Genomic DNA, 16,988 nt, shown 5'->3' on the forward strand with positions numbered 1-16,988 from the left:
ATTCTCATCCATTATGACAAGGATTATTCATTACGATGGACAATTACAAATATTATTCTCATCTCTTAAGGTACAAAAAGACATCTTAAACTACAAAGGACTTATTTGAACTACTCGAATCAATATTTGAGGATTTTGGATTACTAACTTGAGTGAATCATATTAGGAAACCTCTCTCGACCTTGATCTTTGTACATGTGTTATCTCTAAATGCACTGGACAATCGTATGCATATGGGTTCAAACCACATCAGACTAACCAATACATCAATGCTATTTTTCTATAACAAGACTCTTTTTAGGTATATAAATCTTTTTGTATAAAGACCTTCATGAAGTAGTATTTTCTTAGGAGAAGATGGACATGTCATGTGTCACCCAAGATTGCTTGTCCAATTTTGGACAGTTTAACTCGTGGTTATGTTGCTCTTCTAACATGTGAGAAAGTCACTGTAATTTGCCCTATATTTTCTTCAGTTATGTATTTTACCTACTTGATTACAAATGAATTGTGCTAAGAATTTGTTTCTGTTAGAAAGAAGAACTTCTTAGGCCATCAAAATATATATATATATATATTTGTCATATATTTTCTGAAAATACATTAATGTTTCACCATACATGTGATCAAGTTAAACTTAGGATGCATGTGTTTCAAGTACTTTATCAGGTGGATAAGTTAATTTGGACTCAGGTGAGACAGGAGTAAGTAATGTTATCAGATAAAATATTTCAAAAAGTTTAACAGTAGTGTTAAACAATGTTCAACTATATTTATTCATATGGAGATGACAAAGGTGAAGTTAGGAAAAAGAATACGTAGGTAAAGTTAAACAAGATGTTTAACTTAACCAAATATATAAAGTTAAAATGTAACTCATGATTGTGTCAATAATGTAGGCAAAACTTATCTAAACATGTATGGACAGATACCAATGTTGAAGTGACATATATACTTTTAACAGAATATGATGACAGACATAGCACTTTATGTTATTTGGTTGGCAAATATGTGAAAAAAGAAGATGATTGAACACATGGACTGATACCAATGTTGAAGTGACATATATACTTTAAACAGAATATAATGACAAACATAGCACTTTATGTTATTTGGTTGGCAAATATGTGAAAAAAGAAGATGAATGGCAACATAAGTTCTGCAATAATACCATTATGCTTTTTCCTAAAGTATTTGACTGACATGACTGATCCTCTTGGATGAGAACAAAGACATGAGAACACTCCTTCAATGTCAATTGATTCAAGCTCAAGGTTGATTAAGAGAGAGAGAGAGAGAGAGAGAGAGAGAGAGAGAGGGGCCCAAGCTAGGGATCCAGATCTGACAATGATGCAAAACATCAATCACACAAGAACTTTTTATAGTACCAGTGGATTGGCATGTGGTCCTTGTCATTGAACAAGTAGGGCATGCAGCAATTGATAGGTCTGCCAGCCAAATAAGTTGGAAGAAACACCAACTTCACATAAAATATGATGACTTGTATGTATGATGATGTTCAGGTGGGAATAGGCCACTAAGGCAACAGCTTTGCAGTTGTTTTCATCATCATCATCATCTGAACTAAAGTTTTTCACTGTGACCACTTGAATCTCTGAAAGGCCACATTGCTTCACCAAATGGCCACTGAGCTGTGTTTCCCATTGAATGGAAATTGTTGCTGGCTCAGAATGCACCTGCACTTTTGGAGCTATGTGGTTCTTATCTGTTCTACCCTTTGACCATATGGATCAATTAGAAGATGACTTTTCAAAGGATTTATCCATTAGAACCTTTGCCTTTACATAACATTGTAGTGGCCAAGTGGAACTGAAGATTGGATCATCCATATTCTAGCCTCAAAACAAGATTCAATTGCTCTTTAAGAATATTACTTAAAGATCTATATAATCGATCCTAAATAGTCATGACAATACTAATACCAACAGTATGTCATTATCATCATTCACTGACATAAGGGGGGAAAAGTATCCAGAACAACAGTAACAGATCAAAGACTGGGCACAATGTCTTATTGTGATTTCTTGAACTCTCAAGTCAGGTGGGGAGGGTGGTCCCACTCAAAAAAGGATTGATCACTTCCAAGTGCTTCTTCACTGATAATGTCTGAATGATCTGGCAATGGCACTCCAGGATGTTTGAGACAACTTATCCACTGAAGGATACTTGTCCCCAGGAATATTATCTGCAATTGGTCTGAGCACCACCTTGCACTAGATTTGCTGCATGATGTGTCTGCACCAAGTTATCATCTCATGTCATGTGAATGGTCCAATTGTCAATCCACCATTGTTGCTTTTCTTTCATCTAATCAGACAGAATTGATTATTGAAAGAAATGTGTTTACCAGTGACACCACAAATCATGCACAGCCCCACTTTTGGGATCCAAGCATTAGATTGAAATAATCCTCCCAAGTTATCATACTGGAAAAAACAGAAAGATATCACAAAAGCCCCAGAAAAAAGATATTTTAATCTAGACATCAAGGCTCACTCTACAGATAAACTGAAATTAATGTAGTGTCAACAGAATTCGGTTGCTTAGTTTTGACTATCATTAGAATAACATAATTACTACATAAATATTAAATTCAAAACCACTGCACATCAATATTAGATTTAACAGATAAATGACAGCCTATTAACATGATAAGAGAAGATATCTGTCATCCATGCCAAACATAAGGCAGCATGTCTCAGTAACATGCAGATAATTTCCTGACATCACATGCTTGCTTCATATCACAAAAGTTTTCTTTTGCTCATGACACACACAAGGGACATACAACATTAAGCATGCTGCCTACAGCATTTGCAGCTGCTGTATACAAGTGGGAATTTGTGAGTCATGCCACATACAGGTCAGTTCCAACAAAAAATTTTGAATACATGTCATGCAGCTTCTATCATATGCAGCCTAATGTGGTCCTTGTGGACCCTAAATCCTTTTGGTGGCATGATGTTACACTCTACAAGCACCTCATACTAGCTTGGCTAACCTTATGATGTAAGACAAAAGAAAGAAAAAGAAACATTTAGATATATCTCCTCCTGTAGCAAAATATTACAAGTACTCTGATCTGAATCATTCAAGCTATCTTTAAGAAGTTCCTAGAGATGTATATGGCTTTAACTTCACCTAACAAAAGTTTAAATGGATCCTGCAATGACATGTAACTACACTGAAGATATCTTCTCAGACTAGCAATTTTCAACTTCGCTTTAGGATGAACAGTTCTAACTAAACTAAAACCATCAGAATCATCATAATCATGCTGGCAAGCATATCCCAGCTTCTTGTAACTAAATTATGTTCACTTTGATGGCACCCGAATCTTTTATTACCCATGAATTTATATCGGAACAGCAGAGAAGAATGAGATTTCTGATTTGTCTAAAGCAGACAGAGCAAGGTTGTATACAAAATTATGTCTAGCATCATGACTGACATGGTTCCTTTTGTTTTGAGCATAAAGAAAATGCACCCACATTATCTGGTAATAAAACACAAAAAGAAACAACAAAAATAGATAAAAATTAAAATAACAAAGTAATAGCTCATGAGCTCATCCATCTTCTTTATCTATTGGCGGCAACAAAATATATAGGAAGCAAGCAGGTTCCATGTTCCTCCAATTTCCATGACAGAACATGTCATCCTTGAATCATGAGGCAATTGTTATTGGTCGTTATCAACCTGACCAGAGCCTTCAAACCTGGCAGCAAGTTTATGAATTCAACATAGCAAAAAAAAAAAGGATCTCCAACAAAACTTATTCGCTTCAATAATCACTGTTAAGAAACTTGGACCCAAACAGAACATGTATAGATAATCGATGGGACTCCAACACTGTTAAGGATGCATGTGGCAGCCAGCCCTATTTCCCATAGAGTTGACCATGATAGGTGTGGTTACTACATGATGGCTATTTTGATCTGGAGGTGATGCAGAGTGCAATGGAAGATTAGGAAATGTTCTATATGGTCAAAGGAGACTTGTGCCAGACCCAGTTACAATAGAACTATGGTAGACTAGAGCAAGTTGGAAGTCAAACAAGAGTCCTAATCCCATTAGGACTGCACCAAAAGAGGTAAGGCAGCTGGGCAATCTTCTCTTAACCATGATGGGTGTGGTTACTACACGATGGCTATTTTGATCTGGAGGTGATGCAGAGTGCAATGGAAGATTAGGAAATGTTCTATATGGTCAAAGGATACTTGTGCCAGACCCAGTTACAATAGAACTATAGTAGACTAGAGCAAGTTGGAAGTCAAACAAGAGTCCTAATCCCATTAGGACTGCACCAAAAGAGGTAAGGCAGCTGGGCAATCTTCTCTTAACCCACATGGAAGAGGAGAGGGGAAGATACTATGGCAGTACTGTGGTAACACTGTAGTGCAATGATCACTATGCTATTTTTATATTTTTATGGGTGAAATAGAAGTTCTTGGACTAGTTAGTTTTCTAGTCAGATTTGGGGTTTTGGTATAATAGTTGTGCTAAAAACATAAATTGTTTAAATGACCTTAAGTCTATGCTTGGATGATCCCTTTACTAATATTGAGAAAAATTATTACAATTTCATAGTTGTCTTCTGGTAAATGGTTTTGGGAGGCTTCTTATTTTCTTTGAATCAGGGAAACACACGTTAACATTCTAATATTTTGGTATCAGAATAGACTGAATTCTATGATTAATCTCACATGATTCTATGATGTTATCCATGGAGAAGTCTTCAATGAATGCTGAGATAATCGAAGATGAATCACCTAGGCTTACAGCCATCTTGACCAAGGTAGAAGAGAAGATGGAAGGCAAGGAGAAAACTTTAGTGAAAGCAATACTCCAAACATTCAAGACCAAGTTTTCCTACAAGATCAAGCACATGAATGACAGCCTCCAAGAACTAACAAGTGTAATCATATCATAATTGCTATACTATAGTCTTCACCGAATCTAGTTAGTGAGAACACTACTCACAATACTGATTAAGTTTTTGTGTCAATTGAGTAAAGCATCAACAAAGAAAAAGCTAAGACAAACAACAGATATGAAACCATGGATGTTGACGCATCCCAAGCAACATCACATATCAACATATATAGCCTATGAACCTCCCTGCCGTGATCAGCCAATATGGCATTCTCATAATGGGCCAGTCACACCATCAATCCCTGTGACAAGTTGGCAATGTCCGTATCATCTCTTACGTGACCAGGATCAAAATTACATCAATGTGGAAACAATCAAATCATGCTCAACAACCACATATTGCAGTACCAACAACAAAATCAAGCAAATCTTGGGGTTATCAGCAATTTCTGCCAACCGAGAGCACCATCAGGGGAGGGCTGAACTATTCTTTGACACCTACTATCACTAGAGCTTTTCACTGGCCAATATGCTTAAGTGCCACCCTACTTGTTGATGCCACAAAACAATCAATTGCTATCACCAAATCGATGACATTACATCCCTCTAGTGGTCCAAATCAACAATCTCAATATCTTGGTCCTGAACACCAAACTGGTAAAATCAAAATTTTGAGCTGATTGCAATGATCTGACGAACTAAATCTCACACATCAAGCAAACTTTTTGCTATATGACCACACCTAAAGAAGCAAATATGTATCTTCCCACCTAAAGAAGCAATGACTTGGTGTGGTACTACTTGGCTCAAGCAGGAAAACTATCATGGGTTCACCTCACAAAGGCTATAATGATATGATTTGATACCTTCCATATGGTAAATTATGAAGCGGTGATGCATATGTTGACCTCAAAGGGATCACCGGTAGAATATCAAGAGGAACTTCAGAAGCAAACATTACTTGATATAAATGTACTTCTAGGTAGTTTATCCCATCTTTTAAGGAATCAATTACCTTTCTCAAATGTTCAAAAATTTTGGAGCTCAGAATGTCTGGATGTTGTTCTGGGTCTACCACATGGGAGAAACTCAATGGGCATGACCTTACACTACATAACACAACTACATATAACATCAACTAGTTCTGACCGAGTTCAATATGTTAATTAATGTGAATCATTCATTAATAATTGATAAAATAAACTATTGGTGGATCTGAACCATGATTGTTAAAAGACATGCTAACTACAAAACCATTGATACAACTATTTTGATGAGGCAACAGTTCTTGAAAAGCCTACCTGATGTAGTTTCAAATGATGTCACATAATTTTTAAATTAAATGAAGTTGATTATGACCATGCGGTCATAAACACTTTTAGAAGTTCCAGCACCAATGACTTGCTTGCTGGCAAGGGTTGAGTTTCCTCAAAAGTGGCATCAACAACTTTGCTCAGGCCAACAAATAGCAATAACAATATCTACAACAGAATTAGAGTGGTGGCTTAAGGGCGTTGCTTCACTACAACAAAAGATGGATTCCTAGACACAGGTGCAAGTCACACAACTTAATGGTCATAATCAATGAAGACGTGGAAGATGATCAAGATTCAAGAGACCTTCAACCACAATCTAGCACCTCCACCATCTTAAGTATCAAAAATCTCACTGTATGATATGACAAGAGTCACAGGACATGGTTATCTATTTTCCATCATAAATTCACTGCATAAATAAAATGTTGGCCTCTCACTATATTATTTGATACTGGATCAACACACAATTCATCAGCATAGACACTGTCAAGCAAATTGAACTGTGATAAAAAAATATCAATTCTTACATGGTCTACCTAGGTGACAGATGACTGATGAATACATCACCAAAATTTTTTATTGTGTCCATTGAGTTATAAAACAAGAAATATCAAGTTAATCTCTAGTGCATTCAAGAGATCTAGAAGTAAGTGCATTGATCTAGAAGTTGAAGTGTGAGCAAATGCCTTGTTCCAAATATCATGATGCATATCCCAATTTGTTTCCACCATGCTTCAGGTTTGACTTTATAAATAGTGGTTACACATGAGATCCAGATGATCGATGAAGCACATTAGAATATGTTGCTAGTTGAGTAACTAACAAGGCCATAGTTTGTAACTGCAAAATTATGTGCACATCAAGCTATTTGATATAAAAAATACAATTTAAACAATGACCCACTCCAATTTATTGTGACACATTTTCAGCAAACAAACTTTCCAAAAATCTTGTTTGGAATGGAAATGATAAACACAAAAGTTTGAAGTATTACTTTTTGGGACATCTCAATGAGGATGAAACAATTGATCTCATTTATTAGAGGAGTGCAATATTGACACTTCATTTGCAGACGGTAACTCTGAAGAGTGGACCATTGTATTGTTATGAAGCAATTCACACTTAAATTGGACTAGAGTCTAACCAAACCATATCTGACCAAGAAATGGCCATATGGGGTTATTCAGCTCTGTAGAAAGCTACACAAGTTAGCTAACCCTATTTCTGTTAGGGCCGCCAATGCCAATGCTCATGACTTGGGATCAGATCTGGCTGCTGACTTGATGGCTAACAATGCCTATTTTGACGTAATGGATCGGATGGATTTGGAAAGGCTTTAAATGGACTCCTAAACCAATTAAGCAAAGTTTCAAGCCCAGTTACAACAGGACTGCAGAGTCCTAATCCCAGTAGGAGTGCATTGAAGAAGACAAGAACGACTAGGAATGCTTCTTCTAGCCCAAAAAGGAGACAAGATAGAGTGGCTCTGTAGTTAGATCACAGGTTTTAAGGTAATAGCAGCCCCTCAAAGGGATAGATAGATGCTGGTAAGGCCTTAAGGTCTATGCTTGGATGACATTACTACTTTTATTATAATAAAGTTACTTCATTTCATAGTCTAGACTTTTCGTTGATAGCTCTGGAAGGCTTTTCATTTTCAATCTAGAGAAATTCTTTTAAAACAGCATTATAATAGTTGGCAACTAAAATCAAGGAAATTCTTTTAAGATCAACAATATATTTCACCCAGGTACAGCAAATTTCCTTGGTTGGAACTTCAAACAGTTTACCAGTTCTTAGAAGTTCCTAACTACGGATTTTCAAGCAACTAATTTTTCAAATCAAACCTGTTTCTGAAGTGTCTTCGTCACATATTTGCCTTTCTTTCCCATCTTTCCTTTGCATCAAGGCTGCCAAAAAGAAAGTGACCCTTAAGTAATTTCCTAGCAGATATAAAGAAGTTGCTATTAGAAAAATATTAAAGATGAAATGATTTAAAAGGGATGGATGTCATATCTGTTTTATAAGAGTGGATGTAGGATCCAAGTTTAGCAGAACAATTTTACTTCACAAGAACTCAGGAATCCCAAGTGACAGCACTTAGGAAATTATTTGGCAAAATGAAGAAAGCCAAAAGTGAATTTTGTTGTCCATGCAATTGTTTATAAGAATACAAATAATTTTAGATTAATAAGAAAAATGAGAAATATGAAATACATCAAGGATGGCACAGCATGAAGCACACTATTTTTCGTTGATGAAATTATAGTGTTTTGTTAAGAACAGAAAAATAAAATAAATAATATATATATATATATATATATATATATATATATATATATATATATATATATATAAAATACCTTTTTGACGTAGGCAACATACAAATGGAAACTAACAACAATAATAAATCTAATTTGCAAGCAGTTGACTACTTTTATTTAAATATGGGAATATATCCCAGACTTTCGGGCATTAACAACATATAAATGCCGGTAATCAACATTTATTAAATCTAACTTACAAGCAGATGACCAAAACAATTTCATAAAGTGCTTCATATAAAATATGTAATGTGTAATATGAGTTGATGAAAGATGAAATATAAATTATGAAATAATACAATGTTTAGGATATCAATGTTGAGAAATAATCAAACATCACAAACATGGATATACAAGTCATACAACAATGGTAACAGGAAATAAATGCTTAAGGCTTCAGGTAGTTATAGAAAAAATGATACCCCCAGTGTAACTTTCTTCTTTTATTTGACACCAAAGTGGGAGCTCTCTGATCCTGATTAAATGAAGAGAACACAATTACTTTCCCAATAATTTAGAAGTGAAGTTTCCTTAAGAAATACAAATTCTGGATGTGTTCGTTTTTTAAACAAACTAAACACCAGCAATTTTTTCTAAATGAGTTAAGTAAACAAATATGAGATGTTGCTTACACACGAAATTAACAGCACCATAGTACATCATCAGGGATTGTATGTCCTCTTCAAGTTTCAAAAATTCAAATGAATTCACGCACATAGGGAAGGATATATAATTTTGCCAGAATCAATGCTGTTAGCTGTCTGTGCTGATTTTATATATTTTCTGCACACTGATTTTTGTGCAGCCGAAAAAAAAAAGATAAGTTTTGTTAAAACAGAAAGAAAAGGTCAAATATGTACAAAGAGAAAAAAATCACAATGATTGGCAAAGAAAACTGGCAGAAGCATTTTTATTCGATTATAAAAGCATATGGTTATTTTTTTTTTAATTTTCACGGTCCAGATCCTTTTAAAGAAATCTTGTTTCAGACTCGAATAATAATTTACATTAATACCAAAATTTTCTACCTTTCAAGGCTAGAGATGTGAGAGCAGTAGACCAGAACTAAGAAGTCTCCATGACTATTGCATATTATTGCTAATCAACAGAAGCAACAGCAGTTTTTGACATACCAAACAAGACCTTTGCTCTAATGGAGAAACACTTGAACTGCCATCAGCACTACTTGCTGAAGAATTTGTGCTATTCTTGACATCAGTGTCCTCCTCACGTATCTTTCCGCGCCGCTGAGAGCTCCCTGAAGGGATTAAAAATCACGAATCAACAAATTACTACGACAGCAGAAGATCCAAGAATACAATAAGGTACCTTTCAATCTTTTCACCTCTTCTTTTTCTTTGAGTTGCAAGCGCTTCTTGTGTAATTCCTGCCCCATGTGTCAATCAGAATCTAGAGAGCATGAAAAAGCTACAGCTATCTCGAGACCGACCAACAGTGACAAGCACCACCCATGGGAGCGGGAGCGATTCTCGCGAAGGGCCCAAGAAATCTGCGGCGACTCGAGGACCAGGAAGAGGAGGAGAAGAGGATCGTCACCTTGAGCTTGTCGAGCTGTGCTTGCGTGGCCTTGGAAGGCCTGAAGTTGGGTTGGAAGAGCGGCGTACAGGCCAATGCTGCCTCCCTCCTCGCGTCCTCCGCCTGGTCGTCGCCGGCCATGCCGCTGCTGCACTCCGGTTGCGATCGATCGAAGGAACCCTCGTTTATGTTTGGTGGTTGGTTCGGTGTCATATGGACCGGACCGGAATTGAGGCCCCCAACGGCCCACATAATTCAGACCGAGCCGTACGGATAAACCCAATGCATGGAACCGTCCTAAACGTAAAATCTGTGGATGATTAATGTAAAATATAATGTTTTAAGTCTCTTATAGTTATGATAAGACTCGGCTGATGTCAGCCTCACGTCTCGATCGACGCGACTATACTCGGTCAACCGAACTAGAATACCGACCGAGGCGTATTAATGCCTACTCAGGCGCGGTTCTTCACGTCACGTCAACGCCCATGTCAGATGCTACCAGCCTGCCTCCTACAGACGGGCACATCAAACAACAGTAAGCTTCCCTATAAATACCCTCACATTCCGAACGAAAAAGGGAGAACACACACCAAAACACTTCTTCTCCTGAAACCCCCTTCACATCGTCTAACTTGATCGTTGGAGGGGTCGGGTCGAGCTTCCCGACCCGACCTTTGTGCAGGTGCGAAGCCGAGGGTCCCCGCCAGATGCGCGGATGACGAGTCCCTGCCCGGAGGAAACGGTGACCCCGTCCCGATCGGACCATCGCATCGGACCAACCTCGCGGGCTCGAGGGACGTCCCGGGAGATCCCCGTCGTCCGAACCCGAACCGAGCCGAGTTGGCCTCGAGACCACGGCTGCCAGGTTGGTTACACCAACATAAATCACAAGTTATTATCTCTCTCTCTCTCTCTCTCTCTCTCTCTCTCTCTCTCATTCATCGACATGTAAAGCACTCATTCTCCACACACAACAGAGCCCTTTCCCTGAACTCCTAGTAAGCTTTTTTAGGGTTCCCCACCACAGATTTCCATGTTCCATTAAAATCCCGACCTCTCCAACAGCTCTCCATGTGACTTCTCGACCATTTTGAGCTTCCCTTCCTTTTGAGCACCGTCTCTTTCTACAGAAGCCATCAAACAAGCACTCACAACACTTACACCATCCTCTTTGAAGTAGCCACAGCGAGATTAGGTTGGATGAAGGAGACGTCGAAGACCCGAAGAGGCTTCCGGGAATGGAGCTTCACTATGGCAACTCTTCTGAGCTGCTTCTCGTTAGTCGTCTTCGCCTTCGGATCACTTGTCGCCCTTCATTTCGCCAAGTCCTTGGTCTTTGCAGATCTCTGCTTTGGTACCTACACTCTGCAGTCCTCCATGACGGGTATCGCTCTTGCCAACCCGGTATACGAGGCCGCGAGAAACGCCGACGCCGGGGGAAGCTTGTGGCACTCGATGAGCGACGAGGAGCTGCTGCGGCGTGCGTCGGCGGTGCCGCGGGCGGTGGAGAGCCGCAGGAAGGCGAAGGTGGCGTTCATGTTCCTGACGAGGGGGAGGATTCCGTTTAGGGTGTTGTGGGAGAGGTTCTTTCGAGGGCATGATGGGCTCTTCTCCGTCTACATCCACGCGTCTCCGGACTTGGAAGAGGAGCCACCGGAGGAGTCGGTGTTCTACAGGAGAAGAATACCAAGCAAGGTCAGCTGCATTTGCTCCTTAATCATGTCAGTATAGTATCTGTTCACCCATCTGTTGCAGATATCTCCATGCATGCATGAGTGGAACCTTTGCTGGTACATAAATATATTTCTTCTGATACATTCTCTTAGAGAGAGAGAGAGAGAGAGAGAGAGAGAGAAGGGGGGCGGTAACTTTGCTGGTTACATAAAACTCTTTTTCTTAGGCAAACTGCGTTTAATTCTAGTTGACACCCTCGAAGACAAACACTACCACTTTGTTCCTCTGCGACACAGCCGGTGGAATGGGGGCGGCCGAGCATGGTCGACGCGGAGCGGCGGCTCCTAGCGAACGCGCTCCTCGACGCCTCCAACGAGCGCTTCGTCCTCCTCTCTGAGTCGTGCATACCACTATTCGACTTCCCCACCATCTACAACTACCTCATCGGCTCCGCCCTCAGCTTCGTCAGCTCCTTCGACGACCCCAGGAAGGCCGGCCGCGGGCGGTACAGCCGGCGCATGCACCCAACCGTCACCTTGGCGGAGTGGCGGAAGGGGTCGCAGTGGTTCGAGGTGCAGCGGGGGTTGGCCGTGGGGATCGTGTCGGACCGGCGGTACTACCCGGTGTTCCGGGAGCACTGCCGGCCGCCGTGCTACGTGGACGAGCACTACCTGCCCACGGCGGTGGCCAAGCTCGCCCCGGGGCTCAACGCCAACAGGAGCGTCACTTGGGTGGACTGGTCCCGCGGAGGCTCACATCCGGCCACCTACAAGCGCAGGGATGTCTCCCTGGGGTTGATGGAGAGGATGAGGAGCGGCTCCAAGTGCGTCTACAACAGGACGACTACCTCCTCCTGCTTCCTGTTTGCGAGGAAGTTCGAGGCCACTGCGCTTGGGCGCTTGTTGTTGATTGCCGATGTTGCCAAGAGATGGAATCGGCATTGAGGGGACGTGGTTTTATGTTGTTGTGTGTTGCGAAGATCGAGTTCATTGTCATGTTTGTTTTTACATGGTTCGGGTGATCCTTTTTCTTTCATTAAGAGTGTATCAGTAAAGAGTGTCTTCTCCACAATATAGGATAAAGAGTTAAAAGTAAAAAAACAAAACATCTAATTCGTGTTAATTTAGTTTGAGAAATACTAACTTTACTCATGTGACCAATAAATGACAAACAAGAAGAACATTTATTGAAGTTTGACAGAAATGCAAAATATATACTCTTGCCATTTCAATTACGAAGAGTAGATAATTAAGATGACATTCAAAATGGAATAACAAAATAATCATGTTAAAGAAGAAGTAGAAGCAGTCACAATATGTTAATGTACAGAAGCTTGCAACTGGCATTCACTCGGTTCAAAGCCAACAACGAAAACAGGTGGGCAAAATAAAAGACATTTAGGCCAACAACGAAAACAAAACAATCGATCATATCATTAAACATGTTCCTAGTGCAAATACAAATATAATGAAATGATCATGCAGCCCATCAAAAGAAATATATGGCAGCAAACAAGTAGGAAAATAAGAAAACGATGAGGATGTTTGTGAGGAAAGAGGGAGGAGGGAGCTACAGCACCTTGCCATGGCTTTGAACCGGTGGAGAAGATGGAGCCAGCATGACCAGATACGCTTTCGCTTGGAGCAAGAAACCATGCTGGTTCAACAGATCTCAGAAATGACAAATTCAGGTAGTAATCGCCTTAACTACTTTGCCTGGCAGCAAGCTCTGAAGCCAGACCTCGGCAAAAACAGTTTGCAGCCATTTCAGAAGTCCAAGCATCCCAGATGCCATCTGAAGCAATTATAAGTTTTCCTCCAGAATCTGATAACTGGTAAGAAAATAAGATTTTCATGACAACTAGGGAAGTAGTTAAAGATTTAAGAAAAATCAGCAAAAGGATGGTGGCGAGATATATGTGGAAGAATCCTTATGATCCACATATGTAACAGAAAGTAATGGAATACCTCAACTTGCTTAACATGAGGTACTGAAATAATAAATTCCCCAGCATCCACATCCCCTGGTGATCTGGACAGGCATAAATCCCCTGGCCAACAGGGAAGGGGACCTATCTGAAAAGGACCAAAATCTGTGAATGTGAACATCAACTACCATAGCAAATACGTATTTTAGGTATTTGATGCTGTTATATAATTAAAATTAAATCAATAACCCACCTCAGCACTACCTACAATGTTGAGCCTTCCTAGTTCACCGGCACTGGTGGTAACAGGTTCCCTCCTGTCCATGACATAAATTACATTTAATGGGATAGAGGAAAAAGATATATGATGGTGCAAGATATAGGAACTCACTCTTCAACATTCTCTTCTAGCCTATGATCAAACAGTCGATGCAGAAGCCAACCTTTCCCATGCATCTAAAATGCACCGGGAGTCTCCAACTGAAGCAACAGTGATGCCCATCCATCAACTATCACAAATGTAACAGTGGTTCCAGATGTTTCATCTGATAAAAGTCATGGAGAAAATTCTTTAAACCAGCTTCCTATGTGTTGGAAAAGCATCTAACAACATGCCTCAAATACGAAAGAAGTAAAAACATTCCTTCTCTCTGGATTTATTTATCAGTTTTAACAAAACCAGCAACCAAAGCACAAGGTAGAGCTTGAAGCCACTTTTCCTTGCGAAGATCATTACATAATTCAACAAGTTCTCTCTTGTATATACTGCTGCTGCAATACCATTATGCCCATCAAGGACCTTAAGAAAGTTTTAGAAAAAGGAAGTTCATTCATATCCAAAACTCAAGTAATCAGCATATTCCATTCCTTATGAGCCAAATTGCATGGAGACACTATGGACATGACATCTAAAACATAGGGGTCAAAAGATTCTTAATTGATTTGCAGGGAAGATTTGACCAGTGTATAGTAGTTTAAAAGCATAGCAGCAGTCATTCAATGTAAGTCCAAAGAAATATATTTTCTGCCATGGTCCACAAATGTTTAATTGGTAGTTCAGTCAAGAATCAAATTCACAAGATTTTGTATGCTCTTCTTGATCTGGGTTCAAATTCTATTAAAAAAGATTCAGCACTGTGTCCCCTTAACAGAATGCCAAAAGACAACAATTTCTTTACTCCATCAAACCCATGAATTCGAAGAAGAACCAAAGAAAAGTTTAGTCTATGTAGTGCACTAGCATAGATATTTGTAACTACCATATATAATTTGCAATATTGTTTGTTTCTGATATGGATTCCAATCCAAATCAGTATCATCCAAGGCACAAATGATTTCTCGATTTCTCAGCCTTATAGTTAGAAATTGATCAGAATTGGTCTGTGTCAATTGAATTTAATTGAGGTTGGTTATTTTCGACCAATTCTATCCAACTTGGTAGCCATAAAAGGAGAAAAAAGTGGGAGGGGGGAAAGGAGAATAAAAATATTGTTAGAGGAAAGACATTAAAAAAGTTTGCATATGTCTATGAAGTGGAGAAGAAGATATTACTATTTCCTGCAATCATTGCATTTGCAATTGTCCCAAATAGTTGGGACTAACGGTTTTATTGTTGCTGTCGTTATTGTATTGTATTTGCAATCTGCTCTATTGTTGAAACATTTGCCACCCACTGCTAAATAAGAGAGACCGACAGCAAAGTTTATAGGATGAGAAAAGGGAAAGTTCAGAAGTAACTCTTAACCTTTTAAGAAATAGGAATTCTATCATAGAAAAAGGTGTCATGAGATTTACTATTAATTTCAAATCCTACGGAAACTCTTTTTAAATGATCTTTCTTTTATTTGGGTTTGAGTTATTCTGGTGACTAGAGAAGTATTAGTACCATAATGAAATATGAAGGTAAAAGAACCTTTTGATATGATATGTTCTGTAAATATATATCTTATATTTTCTAATTATTTATATTATTATCTCGAGTGATTCCTATCTCATTAATCCAATCCAATGTTTGTCCAATAATCAATCATATGACCCTACATTGGTGGTAGCCTCGTACACTAGATATGCCTTTTTATCAAATCCCTACCGTAAACCAATAGTTTGCTACCATAAACCAAGACAATAAAGAACAAGTTAACTACAATCCGGTGCATTTCTCATAGTCAAAGCATTCCAATTCAGCACTAGAAGAAACCAAGTAGGGAAAGGATTTTAAGATCAGGGCTTGATTTCTTCAAAATAATCAGTATCCATCAGTAAAAACAGGATGTTTAAAGATAAGCTCTTCAAAATCAATCCCAACATGGAGTTGTACAATTTCCAAACAAGAGGATAAACTATCTTCAATCTGAGAGGATTTTGCACATATTAGATAACAAGGATCAAGTTAAGGCCTACCGTAAGAGCTCCATTATTACTTCATCAAGAAGTTCTTAGAAATCAAAAGCCTTTCTAGGGGCTCTCATGCTTTTGATCTACGGTGTCAATTAAAGGATACATACAGGTATAAAGGATTAAAGATATTAATTAGGCGGCTTCTTGATGTAGATCTATATATCTTCTTGATCTGGTTCGCTCAGCAACGACAAGGATCATTCTAGTCAAATTCTAGTCAACAAGTCACTATGATGTCTTGATCGAATGTTATCCAAGGAACTCAGCAAGCAACGTGATTCAAGAACCCTAATCAGCGATGACAACGACAGGGCCAACGAATTCAAGAGCACGGTGAATCAGAACCCGACAAAGACGGGGATCGGCGACGGTGACGTACCGCAAAAACGGAGGAGGACGACGGGTCGCCGGGGACGCCAAGGCAATCGGTTCTGACGATGAAGTAGTCCTCCCCTTTCTTGGACTGGGCGGAACAGCCGTACGCGGACGCGCGGCCGCTCCCTCTTCTCCGTCCTCGCCTGCTCGCCGATCAGCAGCTCCAGCGGCACTGTGCCGCCGCAGGGGCGCCGCTCGCCGTCTCCTCCTGCCATCCACTTCCTCCCCGACCCTCTGGGTCATGGGGAGGGGAGGGTCGAAGCGATCCGAGAGCAGATCTGGTCGTTGCTGGTGGAGGGAGGAGGAACAGAGGAAGAAGAGATCATCGACCAGCAGCAGCAGCAGCAGCAGCTGCAAAAGGGGAAGGATAGATTTGTCTTTTTCTATGTTCCACAGAAGAGCAATTATTAAAGCATTGACCCCATTTTGACCATTGGAGGGCACAAAAATCAATAAGTTTTCCAATCTTATTCGAAAAAGAATTAAAAGAATGAGATAAATCACCACCGTCGGATCATGTCCACTCTTTACTTGATGATT

At 39.5% G+C, this 16,988-nt stretch overlaps 3 protein-coding genes across 7 annotated transcripts; 1 reads left to right on the forward strand and 2 right to left on the reverse strand.

Annotated features, from left to right (window-relative positions):
* Positions 1-1,831: 1,831 nt before the first annotated feature.
* Positions 1,832-11,133, reverse strand: LOC135620216 (uncharacterized). Of its 5 annotated transcripts, XR_010489659.1 has the most exons (7): positions 10,094-11,117; positions 9,866-9,923; positions 9,670-9,794; positions 8,959-9,011; positions 8,060-8,122; positions 2,369-2,447; positions 1,832-2,256 (listed from the first exon to the last, which is right to left on the reverse strand). XR_010489659.1 is itself a non-coding variant. In XM_065122973.1 (6 exons), exons 1-5 carry the CDS (start codon positions 10,322-10,324, stop codon positions 8,080-8,082), a joined length of 510 nt encoding a protein of 169 aa, XP_064979045.1. In that variant the 5' UTR covers positions 10,325-11,117; the 3' UTR covers positions 2,455-3,739; positions 8,060-8,079. The 5 variants fall into 5 exon arrangements, 2 of the variants coding, with proteins under 2 accessions (XP_064979045.1, XP_064979046.1); XR_010489661.1 differs by lacking the exon at positions 8,959-9,011 and having other exon boundaries at positions 10,094-11,133; XM_065122973.1 differs by lacking the exons at positions 1,832-2,256; positions 2,369-2,447 and adding an exon at positions 2,455-3,739.
* A 142-nt stretch (positions 11,134-11,275) lies between these two features.
* On the forward strand, positions 11,276-12,758 carry LOC135620214 (glycosyltransferase BC10-like). The gene is made up of 2 exons (XM_065122969.1): positions 11,276-11,770; positions 12,046-12,758. The coding sequence occupies exons 1-2, from the start codon at positions 11,276-11,278 to the stop codon at positions 12,691-12,693; spliced, it is 1,143 nt and encodes a 380-aa protein (XP_064979041.1). The 3' UTR covers positions 12,694-12,758.
* A 257-nt stretch (positions 12,759-13,015) lies between these two features.
* On the reverse strand, positions 13,016-16,842 carry LOC103995754 (probable protein phosphatase 2C 3). Its single transcript, XM_065122975.1, has 5 exons — positions 16,453-16,842; positions 14,068-14,221; positions 13,930-13,993; positions 13,717-13,824; positions 13,016-13,580 (listed from the first exon to the last, which is right to left on the reverse strand). The coding sequence occupies exons 2-5, from the start codon at positions 14,130-14,132 to the stop codon at positions 13,452-13,454; spliced, it is 366 nt and encodes a 121-aa protein (XP_064979047.1). The 5' UTR covers positions 14,133-14,221; positions 16,453-16,842; the 3' UTR covers positions 13,016-13,451.
* Between the last annotated feature and the right edge of the window lie 146 nt (positions 16,843-16,988).

This window comes from Musa acuminata, chromosome BXJ2-8 (assembly GCF_036884655.1).
Source record: "Musa acuminata AAA Group cultivar baxijiao chromosome BXJ2-8, Cavendish_Baxijiao_AAA, whole genome shotgun sequence".
Lineage (NCBI taxonomy): Eukaryota > Viridiplantae > Streptophyta > Magnoliopsida > Zingiberales > Musaceae > Musa > Musa acuminata.